Source organism: Sander vitreus, chromosome 5, assembly GCF_031162955.1.
Source record: "Sander vitreus isolate 19-12246 chromosome 5, sanVit1, whole genome shotgun sequence".
NCBI lineage: Eukaryota > Metazoa > Chordata > Actinopteri > Perciformes > Percidae > Sander > Sander vitreus.
Genome location: NC_135859.1, coordinates 4,717,580 through 4,733,328, shown reverse-complemented (window position 1 = coordinate 4,733,328; position 15,749 = coordinate 4,717,580). Strand labels below are relative to the sequence as shown.

Here is a 15,749-nt window from a genome sequence, read left to right as displayed (position 1 = left end):
ACACGAGAATAAAACATTTGAATAGCCATACTTTATGCATGTTCCAAAATAAAATAAAAACATCACGTACTGAAGGACAAAGAGCTCCACTTGCTAACTGAATCTCACATTTAGCTTTATCTAAATGCAAAACCAAGAGAATTCTTTTTGGGGGGGGAACCCTCCTGCTAAAAACACTCAATTTAGTGACAGGCAAATGACTTCATGCTGCCACTTAATCTCATTTCTTGCCTAATGCTCTCTAATTAGCATATCAAAGTGAATTAATACTTCTAGGGCATTAGCAATGCAGAAATATGTTGCAGCTCCACAATAACAAGTTAGAAGAGTGCCTGAAACTTCCAAACACCCTTAACGCTTATCATTAAAGCAACTTGCTATTGCTCGACTTCACCTCCACAAGAAAATCAGGACCGTTCTCACCCCTTTCATTTTGTCTGACCACTGATCACACAATAATAATAATAGTTTACACATAAACACTAAAAAGCTTTGAAGCTGAACCCTGAACTCGCTATTCATCTGCACACTGAGACAATACGTCTGGATAACATGATACATGCGCGCAGTAATTACCCCGATGATTCTTGGGCCGCTTTGAAATGTATTATTAAATGTCACGTCCGGACAACGGTGGATCCCATGGCTAAAAGGCATCAGCGGCCCCTGTGCCATGTGAACGGAGATGAAAGGGCCAAGGAAGCCCCTGTGAACGATGCTACAGGAGCCAGTGAAAGGCTCACTGTGTGCTGGGGAAACAGGCCGGTCAGCAAGGCCACCAGACCAGCTGAGCTCTGTCAATGGCTAAGAGGGGGAGGCTGTGACTCTAAACCACAGGTTAACCATGCACACACACACACACACACACACACACACACACACACACACACACACACACACACACACACACACGCTTGTTCTCCCTCTCCTCCTCTGTCTCATCTCTTTCTCACACATACTCATTCCCGGGCACATACACTCGCTCACACGCATACACGTACGTATATTTATTTAACATTTTTGTCATTTTCATGCTACTTTGAGTGGCTTATTTCAACTCGCAGAGCTTAGTTCACAGCAGAAACATTCAAACTGGAGCCGTCATACAAGTTTCGACAAACAAACTGGTAAAACATCTAGTTAACTTGCAGAGTAATTGGAGCAGGTTTTTTTTTAGTACGTAGTAGTAACAAAAATTAAAATGAATAAAAAAAACACTTCTCTATTATTTTCCCTTCGTTCTACAGATGCAGCCATGCTTCTGCACTGGAAAACACTTTCACATCAAATCAGTGGTCGCATACAAAATAAAAGCTGCTGTGATGTGCGATCTGCAGCCTCTGGCTTTTCTCGCTCTGTCTCTTTCATTGTCTAAACTCAACAGGGGCACACAAACACACAGACACACAGACACACACACACACAGCTGTGTGGACCCTCTGTCTGCCCCTGTGGACGCCACCTGTGTTAAGGAAGTTCATAAACTTTTATGATCTCTCCCAAGCCAATTTCCTCATAAACAGCACAAAGGTCACAAATCTGACAAGGCTTTAGGTTGGCTAAATTACACCAAACCCAACAGCGTTGTTTTCTTTGTATACTCCAATTTTCTTTGACTGAGAAATACACATTGGACTTGGAAAATACAAAGTGACGCAAATAATTTTGAATATTTGAAACATATGTTCAACAGCACACAGGACACTAACATAAATATAAGACATAATAAACATGGTCTGTAAAAAACTCTTATCTCTAAAAATCAATTGTGTCTTCCTTTAAGAATTTAAAGGGATGCAGATTTATCATATGTCCAATACACATTGGGGATAGTGTAGAAACAACAATCTGTCTGTACAAAAGGTTACTTTCCAAAAAAAAAATACTATAGCAAAGTTTGAGCTTTGAGAAAACTTATAAGACATTATAGCATTTGCTATAATTTCAGCTGCCTCGCATATAAGTGTCCACGTAGAAATGTGCAGATTTATTGCTTATTAAAAGCGACGGCAACATTTTTTTGTTCCAAAATGTATTATATTTTCAATAATTTCCTCTCAAGCCGATTCTACAATTTGCATTTAACGAGGTTGAACTGCACACTTGTGTAGGACAGGAGTCTGCATGCAATTGCAATGCAATTATTGATTGAGAGTGTGGTTGCCTTTGTTTGTTGGAACCGTGGCAATTGTTGTCAGGTTATAAAGCATGAATGCATTGTGATCTCAGCTATGTGGAGCATATGCTACGGGATTTCCCCATCCTGCTCGGTGCTAGGGTAGTGAGGGTGAAAGCTGGAGCACGCTTTCTGTTCAAATCCAAGCAGTCAGTGCTGGAAAAAGATACTCCTGCCAGAAACAGTGAAAAAAAAAAAAATATGGACCTCTACTATGACAACATGACTGTTTCTGTGTGACACAATGACATATTTAAAAGAAAAAGAAAAAAAAGTGATTGATTCATTTGGGCAGAGGTCCCCTGTAACCTGGATGCAGGCTGCCATCGGATCACTGGGAGGTAAGAATTTCTGGGTGCTATGTTGTATTGAGGCTGCACTGTTATTTTTTTCAATGAGTTCATATTCAAACATTGTTTTGGACACAAAGATCTTACCTGTCTTTTCTTTGATTTCACAGAGAACGCTGAAGAGTGCTGGTTTCATTCTGTGACAGTTCAGTCCATGTTTCCTGTTTCAGTATAAGACAAGATAAAATACTGAAATAAATTCACTGATGAATCACATGTTAGATACTAACAAGTACATGGATTATTTAGGATGTTCAATTGAATTGCCACTATGACATGCCTTGCAATGTTCCAACCCACACACAAGTGTCTTTAAAAGTTATCATTTGCTACTATAAAGTCAAAAACGAACAAAATAAGTAAGTAAAAATAAGTAGCTCTTGAATGAGTAAGACTATTCTCTAGAATATAATGCTCCATTGTATATATAATGTCCATGACAGGTAATTTATATAATGAGCCTGCTGACATTAATTTCTATTTTTTTTTTTTTTTTTTTTCATTTCTGCAGATATATGACTATAGGACATGTGTGCACACAAACTTTTTGAACAGCTCTCTCAGGTTCACCTTGACACACAGGCAGTTTAAATAAAACGCTGTTGTTTCCACAGTGACAACTTTCCTTTATGTGTTAAATCATTGCGAGGCAGTAAATAGCCTACACCTCAGTGTATGATTATCATTAAAGCCACTCCAGCCTATTGTTATGCATGGGGGAGTTAAGTTAAGCGGGCCACATCTTAATGATGCATTCAGCGTTCTTTTCTTATTCTTTTGTTTTTTTTGTTTGTTTGGGGTTCTTTTTTTTGGGGGGGGGGGGCGAAGTTAATAAAACATATAAATCAACCAACTTTGCTTGCGCCTCGTCCAGACTTTGATCAGTTATGGTCATTATTTGATGGAGAATGTCACCAATGTCTTGTTTTCTTCCGTCTCCGTCTGTCCCATCGTGTCCATGTGGAGGCGGCAGTGCCATGCCTCCTTGTACCGAGTGGCCAGCCAGACTGACACCGCCGATCGACTGCATGATCCGGGCTTGATCGTCCATAGTAGCCGCTAAAGAGTCTGTGCACTGAGCCACACAAATTGAAAAACTCATATACGAAATCGGTTATAGCATGTGCCGCAGACAAGAGGGATGCACGGCTGTGATTCTTCAGCGACACAGAGCACACACGTTTAAAAAAAAAAAAAAGCCTATAGCAGTGATGTGAAATGTTTTAGCGTAAATCTTATGTCCAAGTTCTCGCTGTCCTCTCGCTTTTTTTTACGCGCGGTCCAAAGTGCCAAAACGCGTGACTGTGTTTGTAGAAAAATGCATAAATCTTGCTTCTTCTTCTTAACACTTCTTTGTCAAAATTGACGGTCCAACGTATCCCGCACGGATCCTCATGCCAATCTGTCTTTTCTCTGGGATTTGACGGGTGGTGTAGACAGAAACGCTCCTTGGTGATCTCTCATTTATTAGCGCTCTTCATGGGATTCCCGGCGCATTCCTTCTCCAAAATGTCCAAATCGTCCGAGTGAAGCACCGGCAACAAAAAATATCCAATGTGGAAGCGTGTAAACAAATAAAAAAAAATCTTGCAGGTGTTGCCAACTATAAATGTACAGAAATTGGTTCCCGCGACAACTGACAGTATTTTTTATTTTTTTTTTTAAAAAAAGAAAGAAAAAATAAATAAATACACAATCTGCGGCGTAAGGTGTCCAAATGTGACTATAAAAAAATATGAAATGTACAAAAAAAAAAGTTGGGAGATTTCTGTTTAAAAAAAAAAAAAAAAAAAAATCTAACCACGAGAAGAAATTAATTAGGACACAGCGCTGTATAGAAAGGCGATGCGCAAAAAAATATCTTGCCCCTGCTGAAATTTATGAGCTCCAGCCTCTGCCTGTGTGTGTTTTATGTTGTTTGATGGCAGCGGTAGTGAGCGATTGACAGTGTGCCAATGCCACTCACTCAGTGCAGACGTGTCAGAGCAAGGAACAGGGGTAGAAAAAAAAAAAAAATAGAAAAAAAAATACAAAATACGAAATGAAAATGCACGCTCCGCCCTGCAGAGGAGGGGTCTATATTCTTGTCACTTCTCGCCTGAACACCGAAAAACAAAATGTTAAGAGCTAGTACTTAGGATGGTGATTATATTGATGAAAGCACGGCAGAGTCCCCTCTCTCTTTCTTGCAGCAGCGGCAGCTGGGTATCCTCGTTTCCTCACGCGTGCACGTGCAGCTATGTGCATATTCTCTACCAATAATACAGATTTAGGCCTGCAACAACACAGGCAAATGCATAATGAGAGTTTTTATACAGTTTGATGTAGAACTGCATAGTCCCCTGTAAGCCTTGGTTCAAGCCAGGCGAGCAGTAGACATGTTTATATTATTGGAAAGTAAAGCGCCTCGACCAATCGCAGGCGAGAATGACGAAGACTGACGAGCCGTGTGTCCTATTACTGGCAGATGCATGATGCTGAGAGCCCCACCCACTCCATCCCTCCATCTTCACACTGCTCGCACAAAAGGATGGGAACTTCTGATTGGTCGTTGCCACGAGTGACATCCATTGCACAAGCAGGCGGCGCTGCTCCGTGCTCCTCCGCAGTTGCTATGGCAGCAGACAAGTTGTTGAGCTGGATGCAAGGCAGCAAATATAGTACCGTGCATCTCTACAATGAGCATCTAGATGGTGGATTTTATAAAGATAAAGAAAACAATAGGGCTTTGTCTTTATTTTAGGGGTATTTTTATGATAACCACGCATGCATAGAGAGTGTGGAGTTATAGACAGGTTGGATTTTCCTACACTGGAGTTTTATAGAATGAGAGCATTTCTTTCAAGGGAGGGCTTGTGCAATACACAGTCTTGAAGCTTGATGATGGTCATAATGTCAAAAACATAAATAGACTTTAAGGGTAATTCTGCAGCTTCATGTACAGTAAGCTCACATGTGATATGATATCTTACAGCAGCTAAAATAACCTTTTTTGAAGTAACTTCACTGTTTCTGCAGTCACCGATGGCAGAGAGCACTTTCTGTCAAAATTCAAGAAATAAAAAAATCTTGTCGGTAGTCGTCGGTAGTCTTGTTGGTAGTTTTATGTAGCCTGTTGATTACTGTTGTGCATACAAAATGTTTGTATGTAATGTTTTAACACACAAGGGTGTAATGTTTTCACTTTTAAAGGCACTATGTAGCATTTTTAGCTTACAGATTTCATTAATAAACACACCGTCAACAGGCCACTGGGCTTCACTGGCCGTCTGTAACTGTCTCTGGGCTGTATTTTTGCAATGGCTCCCTATGGGTCAGATTAGGCTTGGAATCTGCTTGACTGCTTTACAGCAAAAAGAAAGAACGTGTTTTTGGTACAAAATAGAGATCAACACAAATGGCGCATAGTCAAATCCATAGGATTGTGAAATTAGTCAAAAATATCTCAAAGAAACGCTGTGTGTTTATCCTCCTCAACTAAATGAAGTAAAAAGAAAACACACTTGCAGTGTGCCACTAAGATTAAGTGTAAGCATGCAGAGCATCATCTTTATGACAGAAAACGACTGGTTTTATGGAAATTTCTCACATGTCAGGTCTTATTCCTTTAATTATTCCAAGCTATACAGTGTTTTGACAGAGAGGTTACACTTTATAGTATACATGAGACTTTAACTCACTTTTCTCAGTAAAGAACATACATGGTCCTCAATTGTAAGAAATGTGGTTGCTAATGGAATACAATTTTAATCTAATTATATCAAGCGTACTCATTGCTAACATCTTAGTTCTTAAGAATACAGAGTTAATTGTAGTCGTTATAATACTGTCCTGGTGCTCCTCTGAAACACAGTATGTTCTTCTTGGTCAGTACAAAGTATAGATAGATCATGGACCACCTGAAAAGGATTCATCTTCATGAGTCAGAACTGAGTGACTGGATTAATCTTAAGAAAAGGAAGCAACTTTTATTAAAACTGAGATAGGGTGAGTCATTATTTAAAATAACTGTTCAGCTCTATTAGTAGAAAAGGAAGAGAACAGCTCCCTGTTTGTCTTTTTCTCAATTTGCAGTCCAGGAACTAGATGGGGATGAGTCAGAGATGTCTACAAAATAAATGAGGAATAACATCAGAATCAGAATCGGAATCAGGTGTATTGCCAAGTAAGTATATGAGGAATTCACCTTGGTGGTTGGTGCGTACATAAACAAACACACATATTGGACATTAATATGAAATTAACAATAAATACCGAAACAAAATATACAAAACAGCAATTTACCATAAGAAGTAAGAAAACATAAAAAAGGCTGAATGGATTGAGTGCATGATGTTGCACAATATGTAGTAGTTGTGCAATGGGCGGGGGATGTAGGTTAATGCAAAGTGTAGTGACTCTAAAAAAAAACTCTAAAAAAGTCCTGCATTCTGGAGTATTATGAGCAAAATGTACTTCAAGCAGAGGTGGAAATAAAGATTGTGTGTGTGTGTGTGTGTGTGTGTGGGGGTAGAGAGATCCATGTTTTTAATTTTTTAATTTTAATAGTCAGTAGCAATCTAATAAACTATAAAGAACTAAAGAACTACTCAATTCAATGAATAATTTGTCATATAAGGATATGCAATGATGATTGTTATGTATGTTGTCCAATGTCAAGTCTCTAGTTGGTCATTTTGACTAGGGGTGGGGTTGGGTGGGGGGGGGGGTTAAGAGTCAAACATACAGTAATTGTAGAACATTTAATTAGATCTAGGATAGAATCAAAATAAATTCAAATACATACATTTTTTTAAATGTAAATCTCTGCATCAACAGGATTAAGTTGGTCAAATTGCCATCAAAAGGCAACTTGAGGACATGACTGGACTTGAACTACCTTAAAGTTTACATGATTGCATGTGTTCAATATTAAAGTTGGAAATCTTAAACAAGAACACCCATTGTCTTTAGCAGTCTGTGTGGTTCTGCTCATTCTTTTGACCTTGTAGTATCGGAGCGACACACTCTTGAGGTTAGTGAACGGGAGTCCCAGGACTACTGCATTTATCATTGAAATACTGAGCTGTCAAGTCACACTACATACCTGTCAAGAGGGGCTCAAAGGTACAGCTCCGGCTCCTCTCCTCTGTTGCAGTGCATGATTCTTCATTGCATTGCATCGCAGGCCTATTCACCGTTGTTTTCAGCCATATGTCAACATAATTCATTTCCGTATGTGACAGCCTACAATAAGACACCGTGGCGCTGCAAGTTCACAAAACCATGTTTACATAAGCAAGAGGTTGTGCTATCCACTGTTTTCTGTACATTTCATTTCTAAAATCATATTGTTGTGAAAAATAAATAATCAAACAAAATGTCCTGAAAAGGCTGCAGGTCAGTTTCTCTGAATAGAAACAAACATGCACTGTATTAGGTTACATAAAATGACAATATTTTTGTAAATGAGCTAAACAAGGTATAGGAATTAGCCCCTACTAGTGTAGAGACAACACTTTGTCATCATGCTTCTCATTGTGACATCTGAAAAGACCCACAGGTGCTGTAGAAAGTGACTGTGTTGTCATATTTCATTTAGGCATCCTTCTGCAAAGCTGTAATTGCCTAATTAGCTTGTTAATTAGGAGATTAGCATTTACTGATAGAGTGGCTTGCTCTGTTGTGATGAGAGTAATACAGATTAAGTGAGAAGTTATGGGTGCATGATTTCACAATTTCGCTGTCCACAAAGGGGTCACAAATCATTCAAAGATTTGTGGAATCGCTGCGTGTCTTACATCTGAAGATGATGTTCGTCTTTTCTCTGAGCTCCCATGTACCAGAATTGGTGTTGGAGATGTTGAAAGATCGTTGGAGCCCGGGCATGGCAGCCTGTCACGCGTTAGCAAGATACCTCCTGGTTTGAGTGTCGCCTGTATGATCCCCTGTTGCTCGAGGAGATTGGAGGAAATGACCGAGCAGACGGTGCCAGAGACATTACTCACCCAATTATGAACAGTCCTTCATTTGGTTTGGATACTTTATTCTTATTTATTTCCTGGTATTTGTCGCTGGTGTGCATGCACTTTGTCTTCATTACAGTTGCACACGTGAAAGCAGAGAGGGGAAGCATGACTATTTGTTAACTGTGCTTCTTGGTTTCGTGTAGTAAACTAATATCCAAGGAATGGAGCATTTAACAATTCTGATGTATGTTTCAGAGCTGATATTCAAAGTATCAGTTGTTCATAAGAAGTAAGTAAAAATATGATGTTGTGCATTTCAGACAGCGGTGGAAGAAGTATCCAGATCCGTAGCATTACCACAGAGTACAAACAAAGTCCTGCATCCTGCAGGAGTATTATGAGCAAAATGTACTTTAAGCAGGGGAGTAAATATAGACAGTGAACTATTATTATTTTTTAATAGTCAGTAGCAATCTAATAAACTATCAAAAACAATTAATATGTATGTTAATGTTGTCCAACGTCAAGTCTCTATTTGGTCATGTGACGAGACGATATACACTAGCTAGTTTAGGCGCAAAACTTGTCAAGACGAGACGAGAAGCTGAGCACATCTGCAAGCCAAGCGAGCAGTCACGCCTTTCCAACATAAAAGCGGCAGTAACTAGCGTGCACTGGTGCCCGTAATAATAGCATGCACTGAGGCCTGTCATAATTACTTTACGCAAGGAGCTGACTTTTAATACATTATATACTGTTGTGTAGTTAATCTTCAGCAATATGTTATATTTCATGTGCTGATCATGTGTTTTGTAAGTAAAATATTAATGTCAAATAAATTTAATGGAGTAAACGTATAAAACAGCACAAAATAAAGTACAAGTATTTTAAACATTGTACTAGATTGTTTGCTGCTTTAAATCCAGCTCTGTGTCATGACAGTGTGGGCTGATAAACAGTGTGTGCCTTCCCTCTGTGGCCACAGCGCACCGATGACACAAAACGCGTCACGAAGGTTTTGTGTCATCTGGCGGATCTCGGCAGACCTCCATGTTCCGTCCATACACTGGCGTCACAGAGAAAGCTAAACACTGTTCATCTAAACTCACTGCCCACACAGAGATGACACAGAGCTGGATTAAAATCTGCTAAGTATCCCTTTAAGTACAGTACTTAAATGTGCATTGTTAGATCGCACCACAGATTGTGCGTACAGTAGTGTGCTTGAAAGGTAGATAACTATGTAGGAAATATTGCATCTGCTAATGAGTGTAGTTAACTCCCCCTGTGGTTATGAAATCATTTTAAGTGTTAGTGTGGGAGGTAGACTAATAAACTCTTAAGAATGTTAAATCCACAATTAGAGAGTTGAGATATCTCCAACATGTTGATGGGACAGGAGTACATTGCCACTGACTTAGTAGTTTGTTGGTGTGGACCAGCAGGAAAATATGAAGTGATGAACATCCAAAAGGAGAATCCTCCTTTCTCTAACTACTACCATCTAAATGTCCTTAATCAATACACTACACCTACCGTAACTTCAGTGTATAACTGCACAAATGTAAAGCAGGATGTTGCTTAAAAAAAATCAGCTTTTTGATAAAGTTTTAATCCCCAGAGTGAAAAGTATCATAACTATAGAATCAGTTTCTTTAGGAAGTCAAGACAGATGTGAGAGCTCAGGAGCAGGCAATAATCAGGGGGGGAAGGTGAGAGGTACACAGCTACACTGCTCACCGCGATCAATCATACTATACTTGTCCTCCCTCGACTCTCTCGCTGTTACTGTCTCCACTGAATGCACTTCTCTCTTTGCTTAAAATTATTACACAGACCATAAACCCAGAGAGGTGAGTGTCTTGCTAATGTGGCTACATGTAGTGGTTGCAGTAACCTTTAAGATTGGCCAGCGAGTGGTGGTGGCCTGGACACGGGCCATATATTGTGGTCAATATCAGAGACACAGATTGAATTGAGAAGGCTTTTTTAGGGCCTTACATTTTAATTGTCAACCAGGCTGCAGCTCAAATTGATTCTCAAGGGTGGAATAAAATCTGACCTTGATTGCAGTGCTTTTGTTGTCGTTTTTTCACACTCATTTGGCAACTTTTTAAGCCTTTTAATGTGACAGAAAGCTAGAGGATGGTGCTGGGGAAAGGGACGGATAGCTGTAAAAAAAAATCTTCTATCTTGTCACTCAAACCATAAATATCGACTCATGTTCAATTAAATCATTTAATGTTAATTTCTTTTTCATATTTTTATAGTCAAAATTAAATCCTAAGCTAAACTGTGTGCCCATTCTGTGAATCCGAAGTCTTCATCGAACTGCAGCAGGCCTACACAACATTGACTTTGGACTTTATCTTACTTATTTTATCTCCTTCATATATTTAATTGTAAAGATTTAAACATAAAATTTTACAACTTTTTTCTCCCTCCAACATCAATTTGTCTGGTAATGAAGAGAAAATCTCCGAAGAGGTCAGAGAGTAGCGTGTCTAAATCACTGTGGCCAGACTGCCCTCAACTCAGCTTGAGTATTGACATTATGCCAGCTATGACACCATAACTCAGCCCACTGCGATGGTCATTTGATAAATGGTATCATAAATTGTTGACAAAACAATTTGTGATGTATTATGTTACCGATGGGTTGTACTGCTTATCAAATCAAGTAATCTGGCAGGGCTCTCCATTCATCAGCAAAATGCAAGCGCTCGCTGTAGATAGTGATGACTTTGTTGCTTTGTCGACATGCGGTTCAAATGTAGTGTTGCTGGAAGCAAGGAGAGCAGCTAGCATCATAGTTTCATTATTTTTATGAGGCTCTTATGGAGGTGTAGTATTACTATCTTTGCTTTCAATTCAGGGACAGGGTGCAGTATGAGCAGTATATTGTGCATTGTTCAGAAATAGCTTGTCTTATCTAAAACTGTCATTGTATTGAAAATCTTTGGTGCATGAAAGAAAAGTGGGGTGCAAACAAACATCACATTCTGGATAAAACTGTAATGAAACAATAGCAAAGTGAAGACCATGTTGGGCTGAAAGTTGTTCTTTAGTCAATAAATTATTGGGAGCTGTAATCCAGTGTGTGATATCCTTTTCCATCAGTCATGTCACAGACTCTTGACATCGTATTTCTGTACATGGTGGTGGAACGCACGCCATGTGTAAAATGTACGTGCACCACGGAAACAATTTAGGTTTAAGCCCAGGACTAGTATTACCTGGACCTGTAATACTAGTCCTGTGATCTTAATCACATGCGAATCTGCCATGTCTGTAATTTGTTAGGTAAAAAGTCCACCCCAAATGACCTACCATATTTCGCCAAACACAAAAGCTGCGTGATAATATTAGTCCTGTGCGAATTGGCCTCTCTGTGATTTGGGGTTGTATTGGCTGTGTGAAAGCCTTGACATCATATGTGGGTGATAATTTATAGTGTGTAGTGTATAATAAAATAAATAAATAAAATACTTTGCTTATCCAATGCGGATGCGCCGCACTAACAGAGACGTGGGGGTGTAATTTCTAAATCACATGAGGTCCGCTGCTAATACTAGTCCTGTGTGAATAGGAACTTTAGGCAACAAAACTACTTGTTTAGGTTTAGGAAAAGATCATGGTTTGGTTTAAAATAAGTATTCTTGTTATGTAGATTAAAATAAGTCAACGTTGTCTTTTGGTTTTACACAGGACATGAACAGCAGTCTCCTGGGTGAAAGTCCTGTGTTTGTTTGACCCGTACATCCACCCCAACTGCCTCCCTAAACGGACTTTGAGACAGGGCTACTGTTAAACCAGGGAGATCATGTCTCAATTGACTTTCCATTGACATTGTTATCACCACATAATGCGGTGTTAAAGATGGAGTCTGTGATTCTAACCCAATGCACTTTATGTCAAAAAAAACAATTTTGTCGGCTAGCTGTCCGTTCTGTGTGCGCAGAAAAAAAATCCTGTGTTCATACACAGCTGGCTCTGCAAATGGGAAACCAACCGGACCTAAACTAATATTCTTGCTTGTGCACAGGACAAGGGAAAGGCCATGGATGTATAAAGAGAAAGGCAGTGGGAGCGAGAGGGACGGTAAATCACATGCTAACGTTCTGAAGGAGCACTGATGCGGGAGGTGTATTTGTTTCGGTGTTGGATTCAAATATCAACAATCTTTTTATAGAATTGCAGACTCCGTCTTTAAAGCCACAGTGGGTAGTTTCTGTCTCCCCCATGAGGAATTCCAAGTAAACAAAACTTTTGGCGCATCCACATGATACAAGCCATCCGTGATCGCGCTTCACACCCACCCCTCCTCGACACAGTTGCTACGTAGCCAAGGAGGAGACGGAGGATAAAAAAAACATAACGGACTCTTCCGTTTTTTCCGTTATATCTTTACTCGAGTTTCTGTGCGTAAACGTTGCCGGATGTACTGAAAATTATAGTCTCTAGTCAATTAGAGAGAGTTTTGTGGAGCTGATAGTCTCAATTAGCTCTGTATCAAGTCATTTGACAATGGCAACGGACATTCATTAATATCAAAAAGTTACGCACTAAAGCTTTAAGAGATTTTGGTCATTTTACGTATTTTTGTGGGATCAGCTTGCATTCTTCCCATGTAACTCAAAATGTAGAACTATTTCTTTGAATTGAACCAATTGTACACACACTTCAACAGGAAAAATACAATCCAATGATTATGAGCTGTCTTAAAATAAACAGCCCTTGTTCCAGATGCTATAATATATGGTTACGATTTCCTTTTACAGTAATAATGTTTACTTCTTACTACTTAATGTTTCATTCTGACATGCTGACACACATGTCAGCCAGTAGTCAAGACTTGTTTTTCCCCTTTCCAAACATTTGTCATCCCTTATTTCTAATGAAAACACGGCAGATAGAAAATAATCCTATTGTACCTAACAGCTCAACGGTGAGTTCATTAATGTTGGAGTGCTGACAAGCAGTGGTGCGAATGTGACCGTATTCACCAATAGCTGTCTTTTTTTTTCTCTTAAGTGTCCTGGATGGAGAGCTCAAAGACGAGACAAAAGCGAGAGAAAGATCAGGTGCATCACAGCAGTCAGCCAGGTTCGTGTAATCAGGAGCATTTTAATAAATGCAAAATTCTTTATTTTTAGCTTCTATGAAGTCACAAGATTACACTATTTTATTGTCAGCTTTCTTCAAACATCTCCAGGTGAATATGTCTGTCTGTGTCCCGGTCGTCTCGTTAGCAAGGCATTCATGTGAAACATACAGTACAATATTTATGAAGCGCGCCACCCTACAGCCTTGTACTACAGCCAATTTTCAGTTGAAATATTTGATCTTAAAAGTCAACGCGTAATAGAAGCCTCACGCTCTTGATCAAAAAACAATCGTCGTGTCTTTTCATCATGCCGCTCTTTGCTGCAAGTCGCTTGTCCATCCTTCGCCTGACAGTGCCATTTCTGTTTGACTGGCAGTGGGCAACCCCTGAGCTTCAAAGATACATTGAAGTTCTGCAAAACAATCTGTCAAGCATGGACACCAATGACTATAACAACATCTGTCCACCACATCTTAACAAAACCTATTCATGAATTCGCCGTTTGTTGTCGACATGACGGAAAATGCTTGTTGTCATCAGAGGATTTTAGCACGGTGAGGCCCTCCAACACAACCGCTGCTTCTTCCTTATCATTGTTTTAATGCGGTTTGTTGAGGAAAAAGGGATTAGATGACCCACTGGTTTGTGACATTTAGTATCCACTATCTCACCGAGGAGGCGATGGGATTTATGAAATGGGTCATACGCATGCACATGAGTCTTACTTAAGCCTCCCGTTAAAGCCACATGACCTTAAGAAAGAGGGAAACGTATCACTGGAAAATGCTAATGTGGTGCATTTGGTGCACATTAATTCTGTGCATGAATACGACACCTACTGTATTTCACTTCAGGAAAAGTAAAAAATGGAGCTTAAGAGTGATGCGTTCTCTTCACTATCTTAAACATTAAGGGGATCTGCTCTTTAGCAATTAGGACTACATGTAATTTGTGAACTGGTGATATCATCGTGGCTATAATTATTTCCCTTGTGAGAATACACGGATTAGGGAACATTGCTGATTTGAGAGGTTTTCAGTGTGTCAGCGAGAGCATCTTGAAATTAGGTAATTATGTATTTCAGTCTGCTGGAAGGAAGGTGGAAAGTGTGACTGCTAGAAGAACGGTGTTCAGGTGTTGTTTTAACAGCGCTGTTCGATATGCTGTGGATTTACATCAGCAGCACCTGACGTAATGTGTTTGATAAGATATGTTCCACATTTTAACTCATTTTTTTCTCTCCGAGTTGCAGCGCTGATTTCTCTGGACAGTGTACCTCACTGAGATCTCAAGGTTAATGCTTCTCAGGAGTCTTTACCTCTGGTCTTCTCGGCAGATCAGCGCAATTAGGCTTCTTACTTGTGAATTAAAGCGGTTTGAAAAGGAAGAGGTCAGCGCTCAACATCTGACTGTGTGCCCTCAAAGAGGAAAATAACCAGGGTTCAAAGGTGTCATATTACAGGGATCGGCTTATAGTGCATTCTGAGTGGTGAATAATTTGACATGCGCCCTCTGGATTTTGACAGTTTTTCTTGCAAATATGCACACATATTGGTGTGCTCAAAGGGCCTTTCATTTTGCACTAATTTGTTGCCTTGAATGCAACCTTGTCCCCTAGACATTACGTATTTGTTCCCAGGACCATTTTGAGGGAAGCATAATTGCTGCCAGGATTATGTTCAGTGTGGACCTTTTTTTCCCCCAGTAACAGTAAGTAATATGTTTTTGCACGGAGGTCATGGAGAGGTGGTGGATGTTATATACAAAGCGCAGGACTTTGACACCAGTGACTGGGGTTTCGCGTTCTTACTCCCACATGTGCAGCCCTGTCTTCTAAAACCTATTTCCCCATACAACCAACTGCATTCTCAATTACGTTATTTTGTCCTGCATTGGGCTACGTTGTTGTTGACGTCTCACAAATACGTTTCTAATCAAAGTTAGCGTAGAGAACAAACACAGGACTTTTACCCAGGAGGCCGCTGTTCATGTCCCATGGGAAAGCAAAAAGTCAACTTTTTTAAAGTTACGTAACAAATGTGCTTATTTTAACCCAAACCATGATCTTTTCCTAAAAGCGAACCAAGTAGTTTTGTTGCCTGAACCTTACCAAGTAATTGAGGTTTAATTCCCGTTAACCATGTGCAACTGCGACAGATTTACGACGT

General features: G+C 39.7%; 1 protein-coding gene across 6 annotated transcripts in view; it reads right to left on the bottom strand.

The window, feature by feature from the left end:
• The window catches only part of pbx3b (pre-B-cell leukemia homeobox 3b), a 59,134-nt gene extending 55,542 nt beyond the window's left edge, over nucleotides 1-3,592 (bottom strand). For 5 of the 6 annotated variants that reach the window (XM_078249652.1, XM_078249653.1, XM_078249654.1 and 2 more), the window contains exons 1-2: nucleotides 3,381-3,577; nucleotides 2,614-2,687 (exon numbers count right to left, since the gene is read on the bottom strand). In XM_078249652.1, the coding sequence (XP_078105778.1) occupies nucleotides 2,614-2,687; nucleotides 3,381-3,577 (271 nt within the window). Of the gene's footprint in view, nucleotides 1-2,613; nucleotides 2,688-3,380 lie in introns of all 6 variants that reach the window. The other variant, XM_078249655.1, reaches the window with a different exon arrangement.
• Nucleotides 3,593-15,749: the final 12,157 nt, after the last annotated feature.